This window comes from Heloderma suspectum, chromosome 1 (genome assembly GCF_057233095.1).
Source record: "Heloderma suspectum isolate Gila_16-S chromosome 1, 16-S_ref, whole genome shotgun sequence".
Taxonomy (NCBI): domain Eukaryota; kingdom Metazoa; phylum Chordata; class Lepidosauria; order Squamata; family Helodermatidae; genus Heloderma; species Heloderma suspectum.
In genome coordinates this window covers 110945106-110966760 of record NC_139458.1, presented here as the reverse complement: position 1 = coordinate 110966760, position 21655 = coordinate 110945106, and the positions used below count along the sequence as shown (strand labels likewise).

Here is a 21655-nt window from a genome sequence, read left to right as displayed (position 1 = left end):
CCACTGCCCCCACCTGGAGAGCCCCACCAGCCACTCTGCTGCAGTGGCAGTAAGAGAGTGGCTAGTGGGGCTCTCCAGAGCAGCCGCCCACCCTCATTGCAGTTGGCTGGAAGAAACAGTTGAGGAGCTCTTGAGCGGTCTTGAAAGACCCACATGAACTGCCACAAGAGCCCCACACAAACTGCTGCAAGAGGGGGGCATGGGATGGGAGAAAGGGGTGGAGGGGTTGTAGCAGTGATGCCACCGCTTCTTCTCTCTTGCCTCAGGCAGCGAGAGACTTTGCACCAGTGCTGATTTAAGGTAATGTGCAGCTTGGCCACAAAGCAATTTATGCCAGGGATATTCAAAAAACCAATCCCTTAGGTGGTGGGCATTATTGGGAAAATCTCTCCCAAGCACATCTAGGCAGATTCACATAGGGAAATCTTCACAAATGATAGCAAGGTAAGCTAGCTAGCTGGGCATAGCAAAGACTTAATTGGGGGTAGGAGTGAGGCAGGCTAGGACTGGAGTGGGGGGGGCATTTGGGCAAATTTCCAGACCCAAAGATTTTTTTGTAAGAAAAACCAAAAACACAAAAACAAAGTGTCACTTCTCTAGAGCAGAAGTGAGTAGATGAGGTATTTGGGAACTTCACAGCTGGCTAGCCTTAACTATGCTGCTGAATATTTATTTACTTTCTTCCTTATTTCATTTCTGTCCCTCCCAATAGCCGAAGCTCTCTGGGAAATTCACAAAACAAAGAATGAGATCACAAAAGTTAAGACCATGATAAAGATTAAGACCATAAAACTGTAAAATATACAAATATAATAAAACTTAATAGAAAATCTGAAACGAATTAAAACTGAATTGGACCCTGGAGGCAAATCATTGATAAGGTTGTCCAATTCATGATTTATGCAGCACACAAGTTAACTGGTCCATTGCCTGCCTGTTTCCCTGGACACACCATATCATAACATTGGAAGGGGAAATGCGTATCTGTTAATACATGCACGGACTAGGCTGCACTTCACTGGCTTGTTTCCACTGTACACAAATGTGTGGCTCCCTTTCAAACATTTCAGGGATTCAAGAGATCACATGGTGGGCAAGCGTCAAATCTGTCTGCTGTACAGAGAGCAAAGGGACACCTACTGCCATCGCAAAGAGTTAATGCTGTGGAGGAAGAGTGGTTGGGATGCTGCAGAATTGGAGCAGAAACCGTCTGGATATAATTATGGGTTTAGCCAGAATGTGGGCATCGTTTAGCCTAGATAGCCAAGAAAAGCATGGATGGCAGAAAAACAGTGGGATAGCATATTAGGAAGGGGGACATTATATTCTGGCATCTTCTACTCTAAGCAGCCAAACCATGAAAAGGATTGCAGCTTTTATCTCTTTTATTCTTTTGATTGTCTTCTGAAATTTCTTTTGAAAATCATTTCCTGATGTCTTGCTGTTTAGTTGAAGTTATTTTTATAAGGAACAGCAGTTCTTTGTTATCATAAGGAAACAATATGAGGTTATTGTGTGCAACTGTATCATTCACTCCCCTTTTCCGCCCTGCCCCACCAGCAACCCACCTCTCTCTTTTTCTTTTTCTAGCAACCTAGCATTATTTCTTTTTTAAACCAGAATTAAGAAACCCCTGTAAGAGCCCAGTGTGCCAATATATAGTTCTTTATTTAATTCTTTTAAAAATATATCCTCTACATTAGAAACAAGTGCACAATTGGTTATGACGATATATAGATAATATCATGCATCCTATTGTGGACCATAGAGTCACTCGTGACACTCCATTTAAAATATGTCAAAATAAAAAGGCACTACAAGAGCAAGGAGGACTTTGTGCACAGTTTCCAGTCCAGTGAGTAGGCAGAGTAAACTAAATGGTCTTGTATGTGGGGTCTTCCACCAGCACACCTGCAGGAGACTGCTATCAAAAGGGGATCACCTGCATTCAGCAGCAGCCATTGTATATGCAATGATAAACCTGACCTGAAATACCTGGGGTTGCATCCAGATTTAGTAGACCTACTTAGAGTAGACTTGTTGAAATCAACGGCAGTTATCTTAGGGCTAACTCAAGACCCATTAATTTCAATGGATCTACTATTGGTAGAGGTAGGAAGGCTGGGGGGGTCAGAAAAAAAGGGGGAAACCTGTCTTCCTCCCAAATTCTCCAACCCCCCCCCTAGAAAAAGTGGGAGAAGTAGTTTTTTCCCCCCATATCCCCACCCTCCATGTGTGTGTATATGTGCCCAGGCCTTCTTCACATTTCTAACTCTAGGTATGACTAAATCTGGATCAAATGCCTGATGTTGGGCATATGGTATCCCCCATCCTTCTAACTCACCATCTGTTTGCAGTGCTGCCCCAAGATGTTTTGCTGCCTGAAGTAGTAGAGCACCAAATGACATCCCTCCCTCCCTGTTTGCTGCAAGACATCCTTGTGGCTATGACAAAGTGTACAATTATGGTATTATTTTTAAAAATGTCTTTGTAAGCTCCTGCAAAACCCCTTCATGCTAACTGGCATGGAATTAATAGTCTTCCTAGGGAATCATATTAATATACATGGAAGGAGAGAATATGTTCCCACCACAAAAGGCCTGAGAAGATGGTTCAGGAGGGAGAGGAGGCCAGGGGGAAGAGCTGAGGATCATCACCACCCCGTTCCAAACATAGCTTCTGGCTTGGAGGAAAACTTCAATGAGGAGTGGAGCAGCTGCAGCCACCCATTCCCCTCTGTCAGCCTCAAGCATGAGCTAGTTAAAATGGGGAAGATCTTGTGGCAGGGGGAAAGAGAGGTAGGTGGAAAGCAAGCGGGATGGAGAAAAAAGGAGAAACACCCCAAGAACAAAGGAGTCATACTGAGTCAGACCATTGGTCCATCTAGCATCAGCATCAGACATTTTGCTGCCTAAGGCAAAGGACAAGATGGCATTCCCTTCCATTCCATATACACAGGGCCAGCCCTACCATTAGGCATAGCGAACCATGCACCACAGGTGGCAGATGCTAAGGGGTGGCAAGGTGTTAAGAGGACAGAGCTGGGTGTGCCACTTGGGTCTTCCTTGCACCCTCTAAGCTAGCCTGCTGCCCTCAGGTGTAGTGGAGGATGCTGTCCCATTACCAGCGTTGAAGTGAGATTCAACTCTCGGTTGGCTTTTGTACTTGGAATGTAGGGGGCACCATCTTGCCTTTGTCTCGGGCAGAAAAATGTATTGGGCCAGCCCTGCATAGACATAAACTGACCAGACTGATAGTTCAATCATACTTCAACACTGGTGACGAAGGCAGAAGGTTAACATAGGAGGCACTGGGCAGGCCACATGTCACACACAGCTCTGTCCTCCAACACCTTGCCGCCCCTCCCTAGCCTCCAGCTTCTGCTGCCTCAGATGGCTGTCTCACTCTGCCTAATGGCAAAGCCTAGAAAATGTCTAGAAAAGACAGTTTCTAGATTGACTGGCCATGATTCTCCAGGGTTTCAGGCAGGAGTCTTTCATGGCCTCCCTGAAGGTACCAGGAACTGAACCTGGGACCTTTTGTATGCAAATAATATACTCTACTCCCAAGCTGTGGGCCTTTCCCCAAAGGAATGGAAAGTGTTTGAGGACTAGGAGTGGGGAAGTCAGGAAAGAAAGCAAATGGGAGTGGGAAGAAAGCAAGTTGAGAGGAAAAGGAAAGCTAGAGAGGAGACTGGATGCGAGAGCACTGCTCTGGGAAGGGGGGGAGGGGAGGAGAGACTCTGGACAGGGAAAATGAGCAGGATAGGAGAGAGAAAGACAGCTGGGAGGGAATGGTGTCTGAAAGCAAGCAGTGTGTATTGTTTGACTAATGCAAATGCTTTTCCTCCTCGCTCCCAGGGCAAAGTAGGGGATGCAGCATTCACAGATCACAGGGGGGAAAGTTAAAAAGTATAATAAAACTGTAAAAAAGTCTCAAATGTGGTCAAAGAGAAAAACAATCACATCCTGTATCTCAGTCTAGAATATGTATGTTCACTGTAATATTTAGAGGTGTGTATGTGTGTGTGGGGGGGGAATTCTCTCAATTGGTTGTTTTTACCTTTTCTGCTGTGTTAGGAGCTTGTAAATGACCTGGGATCCATTATCCCAGGCAAAGAGTTGTTTTTCTCTAGGGTAATAATGCACCATGGAATGACTCGTCTGGCGTTTTGGGAAATGAAGCGTCGGGATTTCATAAGGATTGATGGTATCTAAGGTATCATAAATACACTCTATCCGAGATGTGCCTCCCCCTGGTGAGTTGTACATGACATACAGGGCACCACACATCATGAAAGCAGCTTCAGCATTCTGGCTTCTGCAGGATGTATCCCAAGTATACTCCACAGCCATGGTTTCATGGTTGAGTTTAGTAAGAACCAGCTTTCTATCTGGCTCTGCATGGATTGCCCACAGTCCCAGCTCATCCACAGCGAGGTCTATTTTAGTGGCAGGATAAAGATTGTAGGCTGGTGTCTCCCCGGCACCTGACAGCAGCATCTGGTCCGTTTTGTTTCTCTTCTGAATATCAAACTTAATTATCTCATTTAAGGTGCCATGTTTATGATAAAAAAGAAAGCCGTTATATATCGCATGGCCTGTTCCTTGCCAGGGAAATGGGAGGGTAACTCTCCGAGCTGATTGTTTCTTACCACTTTCAGTAAAGGCCCGGATATTTGCAAACTCCATTACGGTTTTGTTCTTTGTCCCAGATAGGAAATAAATATTTTGGTAATTCTTGCCTGGGTCTTTCAACCACGAGCCATGGATGTCTCCAGACTTCTTTACTATCTTTAGGGATTTGATGCCTGCAATCATGTAGCTGCAGCCTTTAAGGAAAAACAACAACAATGACAGAAATGTTCAGTAGGTCATCAATAATGTTCAGCATGTTCTCTGCTTTAATATCTAAATATTCTCTCCATCCATTCCAGCATGATTGAAGAAAGCATAAGTTTGTTTTCCAAAGCTGCCTGTATGGTCATTATCACCTGTCATGATTGCTCAACGTTTTGTCAAAGAAAATGACCAGTGGAGGCCGGTGGCTCTGATGTCAGTTGGAGCTTTGCACTTTGGATAGCTCCTTTAGAGTTCTGACTGAAACCCAGAGTGGATTCACAGCCCCACTGACATCGGAGCCACCAGCCTCCAGTGGAGTCAGGGTGCTTTCTTCAAGTCAGGGTCAATTTGAGATTTTTTGATAAAAACCGCCCCACTGACATTGGAACCACCAGCCTCCACTGAAAATAGCTGTAAATAGTGTTGCTGAATGTCATCTGCATGGCCATTTGCATGTCACCCAACTCTTTTGGAATAACTGACCTAGTGTGCATAAAGAGAAAGCATGGGGAAGTAGAAAAAGGTGGCCCGGCCACAATTCTTCTCACTTGATGACCAGGGCAAGGTTGCACTAAGAGGGCCTGACTTCTGACCAAAAGATGGTTCTAAGAATAGACTACATTTCTACACACACTCATATGACCACGTAAGACAGGAGCGTAGGTTGCAATTTGTAGAGAAACAACCTTCAGAAGACAGAGTGGGGCTGAAAGATACCTTTCCTGTGATCGTAATGGATCGTTCCTGAAGATAGAGCTGTGGTGTGGGAAAACTCCTGAGGTTTCAGCAAAAGGAAGCCTTGAAAGAGGCTGCAAGACAGTCACCACTTTAGCAAGCTCAGGGACCGAGGCAGCCTGAGCATGTGCTCTGGGGACAAGGGGTCTGACAAGGTTTGGACAGAACCCTGGGTTCTGTGGCTTCGAGTGATTTCAGCAGAGCAAGAGCCAATGGAACTGGGCTTGTCACACAGCCACCGTGACTTCAGCAGCAGAGTAGCACCTTGTCTTTGTGAGGCCTGGAACATGGGACATCTGAATTCTGAGTTTCTACTAGGTTTAAACAAAGACTACCGAAGGGTTAAAAAAGCACACACCTCCGAGTCCAATGAAGACAATAAAACAAAAGAGGGGGAAAGATTCTTGGGCAGAAACATTGGTTTTGTACAGCTGGACAAAAGATAAAGAGGGCCTGTTGCAAAGTCATCAGGGGTCCTGAAAGGGCTAGCTTGGGGTGGGGGAAACCTAATCAAGGCTGTGCAGGGCCCAAAATTACGGTGCTTATCATTGGGAAAATCCTCGTCCAACTACTGTGTTTATCAAGTATTATGCCATGCCTGGAGGAAAGTCACTTCATGCCTGGGGTGCATGCATATCAAAGTTCCTGAATGATGTGCGTGATCTAATCATGGGGGACTTAATCTAGTGCTACACGATTAGCTGGTGTTGCTAAATCTGGAGCTGGGTACATGACCAAGAGTCAATGCCCTGATGATAAAATTTGCTTGCTAAATATCTTGCCATTCAGTTGGTCCTGTATGTTCTCCATGCCTTGACTTACTCCATGCTAGTCTGAATTTCTTAAAGTGACCAGACCACACCGTGTCCTGCCAAATACTGGGGTGGCATGTTTGTACATGCTCTGTGCCAAGCAACTTGCCAACAATGGAGCAGTGAAGAGTTGATGTACATTCAGCTTTATCACACCTGGTATACTTATAGACCAAATTCCCTTAGTGGGGTTCCAGGCAAACATCTGCATGTATGATTGTTTTCCATGCCCTATTGCACTGTTTTGTATCATTTTGTCTCATAGTCAAATGTACATCACTGATCAGCAATTGGAGGCATTTTTTCCCCCTGAGGACCAGCACCTGGGCTTCCAGTTGCCAACTCAGTAGCAAGGAGTCACTGTTGAAGGAGACATGGTGTCCACTCCCGGTCTTGGGATAGGGCCCTCTGCTCTCCACCCATCCTTAACATGGCCTTCCCATGTGACTAGTTACTGACCAAGGTACGACAGCCATATTTTTAACATCTACATGCATCTTTCCTCCCTTGGCATATACCTGTCCTCTCAAGGCACGCAGCTTCTCCATGGTTATTTGTTTGTTTGTTTGTTTATTTATTTACATTTCTATCCCGCCTTTTTTCCTCCAAGGAACTCAAGGTGGTGTACATAATCCTCCTCCATTTTATCCTCACAACAACAACCCTGTGAGGTAGGTTGGGCTGAGAGTCTGTGACAGTTATGATTGTTATTGTTATTATTTGTTATGTCTAGACTTTGCCCTAATTTTAGAGAAAAGTCCAGTCAGTTTAAATTTTTTCAGACTTTTGGCCTCCATGCTGGAGCTCCTCGTGGAACCTGTTTTTGTTAACAAGAGTCCTCATGAGTCAGAGACTCATTCAGTTAACTTTGTTTGTATTTAGACTTTCAGGGAATATGACATATCAAACTGCCAGGGCCAGCCCTCCCATTAAGCAAGGTGAAGCCCCTGCCTTAGGTAGCGGAGTGGGAGGAATGATGGATGGCGCTGCTTCCCCTTCCCTCACCAGAAGGGCCCGTTGGCTTCAGCGGGTGGCATAGAAAGCCCTACCAGTTGCTCTCCCACTGTGGAATTTGCTGCAGCGAGAGAGCAGCTGGTGGGGCTCTCCAGAGCTGCTGCCCTCTGCGTAGGTGATCTTCTGGGACACCCCTCCCATGCCTGGCTCTGAGAAAAGATCCCTCCAGAGCTGGCATTTTGGCTGGGCAGGCTCTCTGAAGAGCCATGGCGACTGCTTCTTCCAGCCACGTGGCTTGGCAGTAAAGGTAAGGGGAGAAGGGGGTGGTGTGATGCAGTAAAGGCAAGGCGTGGGGGATGCAGTGCAGGAATGGGAAGGAAAAACGTGATGCGAGGGGTGTGATGTAAAGGGAAGCCAGAGGGGGAGCACAATGCAGCGGTGCATGTCATCTCAGGCGGCAGAAGAGCTTGGCCATCCATTCAGGCCATTGGGTCCATCCAGCCCAGTACTGTCTGTTTAGAAAGACAGTGGCTCCCCAGGCTGGGCCTTTCAAGGCCTGCTTCCTGATTTCCTCTTCAATCAAAAATGAAAACAAAACTGGGGATACCAGAGGTTGAACCGGGATCTTCCACATGCAAAAGACATGGGGCAGTCAGGTATACAATCCAGCCCATTTTAGGGTGTCTTTACATAGGACTGTCCTCTGTTTGAAGGGCTGTCAGAGGACAGCCCTCTATTTGAAGGCCTCCTCTATTTGAAGGGCTGTTCAGTCCAAGTCCAGTTTAAAGACAACCACAAGAAGGGAGATGGGAGGCCTTGAAGTTGTTGTTGTTGTTGTTCAGTCGTTCAGTCGTGTCCGACTCTTCGTGACCCCATGGACCATAGCACGCCAGGCCTTCCTGTCCTGCGCTCTCTCCCGGAGCGTGCTCAAGTTCATATTCATTGCATCCGTGATGCTATCTAGCCATCTCATCCTCTGCCGTCCCCTTCTCCTTTTGCCTTCCGTCTTTCCCAGCATCAGGGTCTTTTCCAGGGAGTTTTCTCTTCGCATTAGGTGGCCAAAATATTGGAGCTTCAGCTTCATTATCTGTCCTTCCAATGAGCACTCAGGGTTGATTTCCTTTAGGATGGACTGATTTGACCTCCTTGCAGTCCAGGGGACTCGTAAGAGTCTTCTCCAGCACCACAGTTCGAAAGCATCGATTCTTCGGCGCTCAGCCTTCCTTATAGTCCAGCTCTCACAGCCATACATTACTACTGGGAAAACCATAGCTTTGATTAGACGGACCTTTGTCGGCAAGGTGATGTCTCTGCTTCTTACTATGCTGTCTAGGTTTGCCATAGCTTTCCTCCCAAGGAGCAAGCGTCTTTTAATTTCATGGCTACAGTCACCGTCTGCGGTGATCTTGGAGCCCAAGAAAGTAAAATCTGTCACTGCTTCCATTTCTTCCCCTTCTATATGCCAGGAAGTGATGGGGCCAGATGCCATGATCTTCGTTTTTTTAATGTTGAGTTTCAAACCAGCTTTTGCACTCTCCTCTTTCACCCTCAACAAGAGGCTCTTGAGATCCTCTTCGCTTTCTGCCATTAGGGTGGTATCGTCTGCATATCGGAGGTTGTTGATAATTCTCCCGGCAATCTTAATTCCGACCTCTGATTCATCCAACCCGGCATTTCTCATGATGTACTCTGCATATAAGTTAAATAAGCAGGGGGACAATATGCAGCCTTGTCGTACTCCTTTCCCAATTTTGAACCACTCGGTTGTTCCATGTCTGGTTCTTACTGTTGCTTCTTGACCCTCGTACAGGTTTCTCAGGAGACAGGTAAGGTGGTCTGGTACTCCCATCACTTTAAGAATTTGCCACAGTTTGTTGTGATCCACACAATCAAAGGCTTTAGCGTAGTCAATGAAGCAGAAATAGACGTTTTTCTGGAATTCTCTTGCTTTCTCCATGATGCAGCGAATGTTGGCGATTTGATCTCTAGTTCCTCTGCCTCTTCGAAACCCAGCTTGTACTTCCGGTAGTTCTCGGTTCGCATACTGCTGAAGCCTAGCTTGTAGGATTTTGAGCATCACCTTGCTGGCATGTGAAATGAGCGCAATGGTGCGGTAGTTTGAACACTCTTTGGCGTTGCCCTTCTTTGGAATTGGAATGTAAACTGACCTTTTCCAGTCTTGTGGCCACTGTTGAGTGTTCCAGATTTGTTGGCATATTGAATGCAGCACTTTAACAGCATCATCTTTTAGGATTTTAAATAGCTCGGCTGGAATACTGTCATCTCCGCTAGCTTTGTTGTTACTAATGCTTCCTAAGGCCCACTTGATTTCACTCTCGAGGATGTCCGGCTCAAGTTCAGTGACCGCACTATCATGGCTATCAGGGACATTCAGATCTTTCCTGTATAGTTCTTCTGTGTATTCTTGCCACCTCTTCTTAATCTCATCTGCTTCTGTTAGGTCCCTGCCTTCTTTGTCCTTGATCATGCCCGTCTTTGCACAAAACGTTCCCTTGAGATCTCCAATTTTCTTGAAGAGATCTCTAGTCTTTCCCATTCTGTTGTTTTCCTCGATTTCTTTGCATTGTTCATTTAAGAAGGCCTTCTTGTCTCTCCTTGCTATTCTCTGGAACTCTGCATTCAGTTGGCTATATCTTCCCCTTTCTCCCTTGCTTTTCGCTTCCCTTCTTTCGTGAGCTACTTGTAAAGCCTCATCAGACAGCCACTTGGCTTTCTTGCATTTCTTTTTCTTTGGGACGGATTTCGTTGCTGCCTCCTGAACAATGTTACGGACCTCCGTCCATAGTTCCTCAGGCACTCTGTCTATCAGGTCTAATCCCTGAAATCTATTCCTCACCTCCACTGTATATTCATCAGGGATATGATTTAGGTCATACCTGAACGGTTTAGTGGTTTTCCCGACGTTCTTCAATTTCAGCCGAAATTTTGCAAGAAGCAGCTCATGATCTGAGCCACAGTCAGCTCCAGGTCTTGTTTTTACTGACTGTATGGAGCTTCTCCATCTTTGGCTGCAAAGGACATAATCAATCTGATTTCGATATTGACCATCTGGTGACGTCCATGTGTAGAGTCGCCTCTTGTGCTGTTGGAAAAGAGTGTTTGCTATGATCAGCATGTTCTCTTGGCAAAACTCTATTAGCTTTTGTCCTGCTTCATTTTGTACACCAAGGCCATGCTTGCCTGTTATCCCAGTGATTTCTTGACTTCCTACTTTAGCATTCCAATCCCCTATGATGAAGAGGACATCTTTTTTTGGTGTTAGTTCTAGAAGGTGTTGTAGGTCTTCATAGAACCGATCAACCTCAGCTTCTTCAGCCTCAGTGGTTGGGGCATAGACTTGAATTACTGTGATGTTGAATGGTTTGCCTTGGATTCGTACTGAGATCATTCTATCATTTTTAAGATTGTACCCCAGTACTGCTTTTCCCACCCTTTTGTTGACTATGAGTGCTACTCCATTTCTTCTAAGGGATTCTTGCCCACAATAGTAGATATGATGGTCACCTGAATTAAATTCGCCCATGCCTGTCCACTTGAGTTCGCTGATTCCCAAGATGTCGATGTTCAATCTTGCCATCTCATGTTTGACCACCTCCAGCTTACCTTGATTCATTGATCTGACATTCCAGGTTCCTAAACAATATTGTTCTTTACAGCATCGGATTTTCTTTTCACCGCCAGACACATCCACAGCTGAGTGTCCTTTCGGGTTTGGCCCAGCCGCTTCACTCTTTCTGGCGCTACTTGGAAATACCCTCTGCTCTTCCCCAGTAGCATATTGGACACCTTCCAACCTGAGGGGCTCATCTTCCGGCGTCATCTCTTTTAGCCTTGTGATACGTTCCATGGGGTTTTCTTGGCAAGAATACTGGAGTGGGTTGCCATTTCCTTCTCCAGTGGACCACATTTTGTCAGAACTCTCTGCCATGACCTGTCCGTCTTGGGTGGCCCTGCACGGCATAGCTTATGGCTTCACTGAGTTACGCAAGCCCCTTCGCCACAACAAGGCAGTGATCCATGAAGGGGGCCTTGAAGTTGCCCATGTACAATAAGCACCTGGAGAGTAGACTGAGAAGGCACATAGGTGACTTGGTCAGTCTGCCTCAGTGAGATGTACTGTATTTCTGTTTAAATTATAGTTCTTATTTCTAAATTTGCATCTATAAATATAAATTAGCATATGCAGTTTTTACGCAAATCGGTGTCCTCTTTTGGTGGTGCGTGTCCTCTTTTTTGGCAATACCTAAGTGGCCATCCTAGCCCATTTACACAACACTCATATGTTCACCACAGTATAACTGCTAAAAACCCCACCTTATGTGGAAAGCTTATGTGAACAGTCTTGAATTCTGATATTTGGAGTATCAGCGAAGAACTTCTCTTTGTTCCATCAGGAGGGCAAAAACAAACCCTAAAGCTCATGGTGGAATCCAGGACACAAATATTTTTTGTCAGAGCTACTTTTTTCTGGAAGTCGCTTTATTGGGGTTTACTCACCAATAAATAATCAGCTTGCCAAAGGCGATACTGATTGAAAAGAGACAGTATTTGAAGTTTAAAGAATGTCTTTTAATAAAGTACAGCATTTGCAGCCAAACAGAGTAAACATACCCTTAAGGCAGGAAGTTGTAGCAGAAAATGTCATGGAACAAGCTTAAGCAATCTCTGCAGCAGCATCACTGCCCTCTTTGGGGGCCCAGCCTGGATTAGTTGAAATATGGGTATGTTTCCATTCCCTTTGTATGTGCGTGCATGCGGGGGTTATACTCTTGGATGCCAGTGGCTAATGCTTATGTGTACAGCGGGCAGAGGACAAATGGTCCTGAAAGCCTTTCTGTAGTGGGTTACCCTAAATCACATCAGAACCAAAATTCCATAGCATTAGGCTTCATTTGAAAGTAGGAGGGTTTCTCCATGACAACGGAAGGAGATGGAAGGAGAAGCCAATTGTGGCTTACCTGAATTTTTCAAGGAGCCAGCTGTGCTCCGGCAGGAAATGCATTGCACCAGTAAAAGCTGCTTCACAGAACATACTTCTGGGTAGGGTGGGATGGGGAGGGGGGTTGGAGTGAATGTCATCTGACGGGCAGGGGCTGCTCAACCAATAAGAGAGGCTCTCCCCCTTCCAGGCTCTCCTCCCTTTCACCTTTGATAAAATCCCAGGTGGTTTCCTCCTGTGTGGCTACATAAATCACTCTCCTTCTCTGTCTCTCTGTCCCCCCGCCCAGCATTATTTACCCGGTTAAAGAATGATCACTAAAGAAACATAGTGTGCTCCTTTTCCTGAAACTGAAGATGCTGGGAACAATCTCCTCCTCTTTCTACTGCCCCCGCCCCCCAGCGTTATTTACTCCCTTAAAGAACAATCACTAAAGGAACACAATGTTCTTTCTGCCCTGATCAGCTGGTGATGCGATCAATGCTTTGAAGAATCAAAGCTTAGACATTAAGGCACCTGAATACATTATTTTGATTCATGGGAATCTTGTAACTTCGGGAGTGAACATTTCAGGGACAAACCTCATTGACCACACTGGGAGTTACTTCCAAGTAGACACACATGTTTGTGCTGGAAAAGACAGAGGGGTAAGGAAGGGATGGGAAACCAGCCCCCTTTCTAACTTGATGCTGCGCAGGATCCGGTGATCGAAGGTGGAAGTAGTTACTTTTGAATGGCAATAAACCAAATGACAGAGAATTGTAGCTTCAGGAAAGCGCATTACAACCTTTAGGGAATTAGTGCTTTAAAATCTGCTATTTCAATTGAGGGGGATCTCTGTAAATGCTGGTGTGCACATTCAGGGGATAAGCCTCATTGACCACAATGGGAGTTATTTCTGAGTAGACACTAATTGGTTTGTGCAGAGACGGGAAACACAGAGGAAACATCCCTTGACCGGGGTCACGGTGAAAGGCACACCCCTGGGCAGGGAACGTATACCTGAGGTAAATGCGGAGGTTGGGGCACACAGCAACTATACCGAGGAGAACCCGACTTAAGGAAAAGAATCTGACTTTAAGCAGTCACAGGAAATCCAATTTTTCCCTGATAAGCTCTGGAGTGGTTGCTGGATGGCCACAACATCATCTATCCCTGACGATCTCCCAATGCAGCCAGCTCAAATCGCTCATGGAGACACCCCCTAGGACAAGCTGTACTTCCAGCCACTGCAAACTTTGGAATGAAAGATCAGTGATCTGTAAGAGCACTTTTGTGGCCCAGGACACCCCTCATACAACTCCACTTTGGCCTATTAGTCTTGCACTGAAAACATTTACAACAGACAATGCTCCTTATGATTGCCAGTCTGCTAGAAAAAGGAATGTTGTGCTTGCAAAATAACTCTCACCAGAAAGTACTGAGTTGGAGAGACATATGGAGATATAATTTGCATGGACTGAGTGATAAGTCTGTGACAGTTTTGCATGTGCTCATTTATAAGTCTGTTCTATGATTTGGCTTTTAAAAGCCACACAAAAATTCATATTTAAATACTTATTTTTGAACGTATTTTCTCACAACGTATGGATTTCTAACTGTTTTGTGCACGTTGTGGTACTCTTTTGAGCCGAGAACTGCATCACAAAATTCAGAGAAGTGCGGAATCCAAATCTCCACATTCCCTGTTCTGATCAGCAGTTAGTCCAGAAGTTGCAGTTCAGGTTGGTTCACTTTGGAATGCATATCAACAAAATTCTCAAGCATCCACGCTACATACATCAGCTTCTGGAGGTTGACAAATGTTGATGTTAAGAAACGTTTTTTCCTTATTTTTGGCTATGGCCTCTTTCGGTTTCCGAGGGTGAACCGGGGATAACATAGTGGAGATGACATGATCATGCTGTGTAGACAATGGGTTGGATCCAGGCTTACCCTTCGGAGGGACTGAGTAGCTTATTTACAGGGCTAAAGCTATTACCATCTCTTCACAATCCCACCTTGTTAAAATAGTTGGCTGGTTTGATATTATACCATCAAATGAGACACAAGATGTATATTATTATTATTATTTAGGTTGATATCAGGCATCTACTAAAAATTAGTTTCACATGATACAGCATGTATGAAGTGAAAGATTGACACCATGAAAACTGAGATGCATCTCACTAAAGGAATAACTTTTAAATGCTATGGGCAAACTGTACTTACTTGCATTAAGCATGACTTTGACTTTCTTTTTTGACTCTTCTTGTTCAATTAGCTGCTGCTCCAAAAGGTCTCCACCTACTTCCACACATGTATCAGGTGACTCTTTTGCAGATTCAAAGTAGTCAATGTCTCTTTGAGCTCTTTCCACTCTTGTTAGCAAATGGTCTACATCATTTTTTAGCTCCATCTTCAAAATGTTGAGTCCTTCTAGGCGTGACATCATTCTCTTTGAAAGCTCCCGGAATTCTTGTACATAATCCACTATGTCTTGATTGCATTTGTTCAATCTTTCCTTTAGTTAGAACACAGATAAATACATTTATATACAGAGAGCCTGCTTAAGAGATGGCCCCAAACAGGCTGTCCATCCAAATACCATTATTTCATTTCCTTTCAGATGAAACAACTATCTTTGGACATTTGATATACTATAATTACGTATTGCTACAGGGGTGGGTAACTTTTGGCCTTCTAGATGTTGTTGGACTCTAACTCCCATCAGCCCCAGCCAGCATGGCCAATGGTCAGGAGTGGTGGGGCTTGTAGTCCAACAACATCTGGAAAGCACCAGGTTCTACAGTCCTGCTTTACTGAACTGGGGCTTTGGTGTTTTTTGATGATGGCGTATGACCCTGGTTACTTCCAAGTCAGCATGAAGGCAACATGATCCCAAGAACACTGGCTGCAGATCATCTCAGAAAAATTCATTATGAGTAAACATTATGAAGAATTTCTCTTACAAGCGTTTTTTACAAGCATGGCTTGTGGAGTATAGGGCAACTCTTAAAATACACTAAACATGTCTAAGGGTTGTATCCAATGGTGTCATTCTGCTAGTGGGAGGGAACCACTGGCAGAACAGATTTCCTCCTCCCTCTGCAGCCCCCCTGCAGCACCTCCTCCAAAACCTGCAGGGGAAGGAGAAGGTGAGGAAGTCCATTGCACAAGCTGACTTCCAAGGCCTGGATCCAACCCCAAGCATGCTATTTTCTGCTCATGTGGTGCTCAGTGTAGCATGCTGGTTTACCGTGGTGCATTGTCTTCTCCTTCAGTGACACATTATTTAGTGGAAGTTGTTACTGGAAACATGGACTTTAAACATGAATCTGTATGTATAGTGTAAAGTTCCATATTTAGCATCTAAACATGTGTAGGATTGGGCCCTAAATAACTAACAATTTGCTCCACTTTCATGACGGCCACAATTCGCTGCCGGGGGCAGCCGCCTTACTCTGCTTCAGCCAGGGCTGGCCTTGGGTCACCAGAAGTCTGCTGACTGAGTCCTCTACCATCTCTGAGGGCAATAGGCTAGCTTAGGGGGCCCAGAGCAAGCTCAATGGCACACACAACTCTTGTCCTCCAACAACTTACTGCTGTTCCCCACTTCCCAGCATCTGCTTCCTGAGGCAGCCACTTCACTCTGCCTAATGGCAGAGCGGGCCCTGCCCCTCAGTGTTTGTGACAACACTATCCCTGGCCCAATTGAACTGGCAGCTATCATGGAATCATAGGGTTGGAAGGGGCCTACAAGACCATCAAGTCCAACCCCCCGCTCAATGCAGGAAGCCTAATTTCCAGGCGGTCTCCCATCCAAGTACTAATCAGGGCTGACCCTGCTTAGCTTACGAGATCAGACGAGATCAGGTGCATCCAGCCCGTTGCATTTCACCCAAGTCCCAGAACCCAGGACTGCTGGGAGTCTGACCACGGCTGTGACCTGACATGTGAAAACTTTGTCGCACCTTTTGGTTCCTTCGGATCGTTTGCATCTTTTCCCCACCTACAATTCCAATGTGCGCTCGTGTATTGATTTAAAAAAATGCTGCCCCCAAAAATATATCTAGATGTGATTGTAGCCTTGATTTGCACATGTGCTCATGAGCATCGGTAAAACATAATCACACAAAAGAATCTCAATGCAACAAGTTCCTTTATTTGGATTTTTTACCCAAACGTAAAGTGGGGGAAGGGAGGCACAAATCGTCTGAAATTTGTGGTAAATGATGTATGAATACTGCTCTGTTTACTTTCCATTTTGGGAAAGAGAAGACTAGGTCATGTGGAATTCCAATATCTGGAGAGAAATTTGGATGAGGAAAATTTTAGAAACAACATTGGTAATAGGTACCACTGTTGTTCATCTGAATGAGACAGGCTAATACTGCATCATCATCATTAAATGTATATACTACTTACCATATCTAAAGATATCTCAGAGTGGTTTACAAAACCAGAGATTAAAATACATCATAAATACACTTCCGATTGCGTTGAAGTATAATAAGGTCCCACAAGAACTTGAACAATAAAAAAGAAAGAAAAAGAAACTAGGCCTGCAATCCTATACACACTTACCTGGGAGTAAGTTCTATTGAAAAGAATTAGCTATGTAAAGTAGTGGTACGAAACCTATGGCCCTCCAGATGTTGTTGGACTACAACTCCCATGATCCTTGTCCATTAGATATGCTGGCTGGGAGCTGATGGGAGTTGGAGTCCAATAACACCGGTTTCCTATCAGTGGTATACAGGCTCACATTGTGGGTCAGCTGGAGATCGGACATTTTAGGAGAGTGGTTTAGGCGCGTGGTAGGTCAACCTGGATGAAAAAAGAGGTTTTTAAAATGGTATTCTTATACAAAAAAAATGTGTATACTTAATCAAAACCACCTCAGTGGGTGACAGAATTCCAATTCATTTTTTCATAAAAACATTCTACAATCCTCAGCATTTATCTCATGCAGAAAATACAGACATATCCCTGTGAATAAGTACAGAGGAGTTCTGCATGTGTAAATACTTCTGGAATTATCTGGCATGCAACACTCCCCCCTCCCTTTCTGTACAGATTTCCTCTCATCACATTCACATCAATATCTCCCTCCAAGTCAGGGGTGGGGGGCATCTTGTCTCGGCCTCAAATATTAGATTCACCACAGACTCATTTCACATATTACATGGAGCAAACCCAGTTTCTACCAAGTGTGTCCTTGACAGGGAGTTCCACCCAGTCCTGGCTTCAGGCTGAATGTATCTGTATGATACCCATATCTGTAAACATAACTTTGTCATATTGAGACTTTACATTTTTAGATGAACACTTAAAAATACAAAATGGGAGGCAGCCCGTAGGTCTTGTGTTGTCCAGCAAGCATTTCGGACTTTAAGAAAGTTGGATAAAAGCTGACTACAGCATTTCACCACAGCCTAATAATTTCTTGCCAGGAGGCTGCAAAAATAGTAGCTATGCTGGCAGAAGACAGCAGTGAGGCCCCTGCAGATCCAGATGTTGCACAGCTGGAGGGAATGAAGCCAAAGAAAAAAGTCTGCTGAGTACTATTACTTGGAGCTGTAGCGTTGCAGCTCCTCTCTGGACAGCTTGGCCTCCCTTCCCTCATTTTAGCTAGAGGGGTGGGCGGGGAAGCCATTTTCCACTTTTCTATCTTGAAAATGGGAGAACAGAGATTGCAAATATGTGAACTTTTATACTGGAGTCAATTGGGTAATATCAGGAATTAGAGGAGGTGCTGTGAATTCATGGACGAAGCTGCATCAGGAAATTGACCCATACTAATAGATACTGTCATTGAACCTAGTTCTGATCTGACCTCGCTATTCTATGCATGCTTGTATTTGTTAGCCTGATTCATATTTTGTATTCTTAGTGCCTGGTCTGTGACCATCATTAAATAAAAGTAAAGACAGGAAATTGATTCACCCCAATCCCACACACCCTGTATAGCAGGGGTGAGCAACTTGTGGCCCTCCAGATGTTTTGGCCATCATCCTTCACCATTGACTATGCTGGATAGGGCTGTTGAGAACTGTGGGCCAAAACATCTGGAGGGCCACAAGTTGCCCAGCCCTGCCCTAAAGACTAACAGGGAGTGACTCTGCATGCTTAATTTCTGGGACAGCTATCTAGTGGTGTGTGTACTCTCCCAAGGGTGGATGAGTTTGGCTGAGCTTAAGCTTGGCTATGCCCCACCCCCACAGAAACAGCTCAGATTAATATGAGCTAATTCAAATTAGGTTTGCATCCTATTCCACCACCACCACCCCCGAGCCTCCAACCTGCTCCTCCCTCTCTCCCACACATCCTCTCATCCACCAATAATCCTTCATCCACCACAGCAAGAGGGGGGGGGGGAGTCTCCCTTTCACACACACACTCACACACGCTGCCCCCAACACTACTAGGTATCAAAAGCTATATTTCCCTAGTCCATTTGTGCCAGATGCACTATATAGCAGCATGCCAGGCACCGGGAATGAGAGGGGGGCTATACCGCCCTTCCTCTTGCTGGTGCTGGGGCAGTAGCAGCGGCTAAATAAGTAGGAGGCAGGGAAAGGGGGAGGGGTTTGGTGGAGTGTGGGTGGGAGGATGGAGGGTTGGGGGCTGGCAGAGTGGGAGGCGGGAGGGATTGCAATTCTTCTCCAGATGGAATTAAAATCTGAGCTAGAGAAGAATTCAGGGGTTGTACCGCTCACCTCCCATTTGACGCTAGCATTGCAACCCCTGGGTCTCCAAAATCAGGAAATATAAGCCTCAGTGACATCTCTATACCTGTTGGTCTTCCATTTGGAAGGTGATGCTTCCCATATTGGTGTACAGCGGTCTGAGGAGACAATAGGCAGCAAGCCACGACAAATGACCTCGAAATGACTGATTACAGCAATTATTCATCTTATCAAGTGACAGTTGAAATAATCCCTTACAATCTTGGCTTCACCCTGCCTGCTCCTTCACCGCTTCTTGATGGTCCTCTAACTCATCCACATTAATCACTGTAATTCTCCCTCCACCTTGCCCATGCAGTGCAGACCGTAGGCCCGTTGAGCAGAGGTGGTGACCTTTCTATGCGGGGATGCCAAATATTTTTGTGGCAGCCTTCCTGTGCTATTGATTGCTGTCAGACACCCAGAAATTGATCAGGCAGTGCTTTTCCTGGCATGTAGATGAAGCAATGCTACAGTTCTGTTTCAGGCAGCTGAGAAAGTTTCAGAAGCCCTGCCAAGAAAAAGCTGTGTATTTCCTCCAGTGCACAATACCTAGCATGCACCACATGGTCTCTGTCTCTCCTTAAGAAATGAAAATAGAGTCCCAAAATAGGAAATAGTCCCACATTTTAAAACATGTGCAGAGGCTACTTGGAAATTGTGAAGAGAACACTATCACGTGTCCTTCAAGTCTCCCACTGAAGCCAACAAGATGTACTGTGCACTCATGCACGTTTACTTGGAAGTAAGTCCCACTGTGTTCCATAGTGCTTTCTCCCAGGAATGTGTGCATAGGATCACATGCTTAATTGGAACTTCAATGTAAATGCATATAGAATTGCACTATTAAGGCACAATCCCATGGGGATGGCCATAAGCCTCCGAACTCGGCAGCTTATGGCCACCCAATGTAGACCGGGAGGAGCAGCGGAGACCATCTAACTGACGCATCAGGGAAGGGGAGGGTAGGAGGCTGGAGAGGGGTGGGATAGCTCATATCCCCACTTCCCCAGTCCCCTCCCTGCCCACAGGAACACCCCCTTTCTGTCCTCTCCGAGGTCACCTTTGCAACCTCAGAGAGGCAGCTGGTGCGGTTCTCTCCATACCTGCTGTGAGGGGGCAGGGGCAGGGAGCTTGGACTCCTGGGTCCTACATCAGAGCGCTGTCTCCAACCTCGGATCCAGGAATCCAAAGTACTCTATGCCCCCCGACTCTGTCTAGGGGTCATGGGATTGCTCTCCTAATTAGTATAACACATAGTAAGTTACAGCGAACTGCTATTTTAGTAAGCCACACACATTTTTCAAGCCATTATAAGAAAATAAATATTCTTATTTTATGTTCACTACGTTAACAGAATTTATATCAGCCTACTCCAACCTGGTGCCCTCCAGATGTTTTGGACTTCAACTTCCATCAGCCCTAGTCATTATGGCCAAGGGTCAGGAATGCTGGGCATTTTAGTCCCAAACAGCTGGAGAGTACCAGGTTGAAGAAGACTGATTTATATGACTCATAGGGCTGGTATTCAGGATCTAAGAGTTTTAAAAGTACCTCCTTGGCATTTTGAAAACACACACAATTGAATCCCCCTAACTTAACCAGATCATCTAGTAGAATGAGATGCAGAGATGTAGAAGTCCTGTTTAAATTGGAGTTCTTGCAGTTGGAGTACTTACAGAATTCAAAGTTCATGCAGATTGTCAGCTGGATGTGCTCCTAAACCCTGACCAAAAATGGTTGCCGTCCCCTATCCTAAAGATAAAAAAATATCCCCAGTCCTATACTGTTCTCTCATTTGGGATCATCATTACTTAAAAACATTGGGCATGATCCCGCCAATGTTAAGCACAAATTCAGCACGTGCTCTCTCCCTTCAAAATCATCTGAACTTAAAAAATGCTGAACTTTGTCTAGATTGTACCCATTACAAATCTATACATTTGTCTTGCTGATAAAATCAACAGAAATAGCAGCTGTCCTGCTTTCCTTTCATAAACAATACTGTGGTTTGGGTTTCCCCTGTACCTTTAGGTAAACTGTTCATAATCAAAGTCACAATTGAAAGCCTTTTAGTTTATTTTAAAGAAAAGAAATGTATTTTCCTTATACCCATGGGCATGTTCTTTACAAAGAGAATAAAATCAATTTTCAAATATAACCAGAACACCCGCCATTGAAATGTACAGATAGCACATACCTCTATTGACTGAATTCGGTGGTCGACATAATGCATCAATCCAGCATCTTGCATTACATATTGTGCTTCTCCCACGATGCTTGTGAAGAATGAAACTAATAAGAATCTGAGCTGTACGGCTGCCATTGTTTCATTAAACGTTCTACAATAATTGGGAGAAAAACACCCAAAGACTGACAGACACCTGAGACTCCAGTGTAATTTCTGCCTAGCACTCTGGGGTGTGTGTGTGTGTGTGTGTGTGTGTGAGTGTGAAGACAATCTGAACAGCACAAAATCGGAACGTTTTAAAATGGCTGTTGAGGTTTCCCTGGTCTCTTATTAAGACAATAAAGTTGTGCAAACCTCTCGGCTAGATAAGTTTGTTTCTCGGAGCCAACGGAGTGCTTTCCAGCTCGTGAACTTTTGATTGGGTCCAGATGTCAGAGCTGAGCTGCACAAAG

The 21655-nt window shown here is 45.1% G+C and overlaps 1 protein-coding gene across 1 annotated transcript; it reads right to left on the bottom strand.

Moving 5' to 3' along the window:
- Window positions 1-1657: 1657 nt before the first annotated feature.
- Window positions 1658-21479, bottom strand: OLFML1 (olfactomedin like 1). The gene is made up of 3 exons (XM_084828225.1): window positions 21213-21479; window positions 14514-14805; window positions 1658-4831 (listed from the first exon to the last, which is right to left on the bottom strand). Exons 1-3 carry the CDS (start codon window positions 21336-21338, stop codon window positions 4059-4061), a joined length of 1191 nt encoding a protein of 396 aa, XP_084684351.1. The 5' UTR covers window positions 21339-21479; the 3' UTR covers window positions 1658-4058.
- Between the last annotated feature and the right edge of the window lie 176 nt (window positions 21480-21655).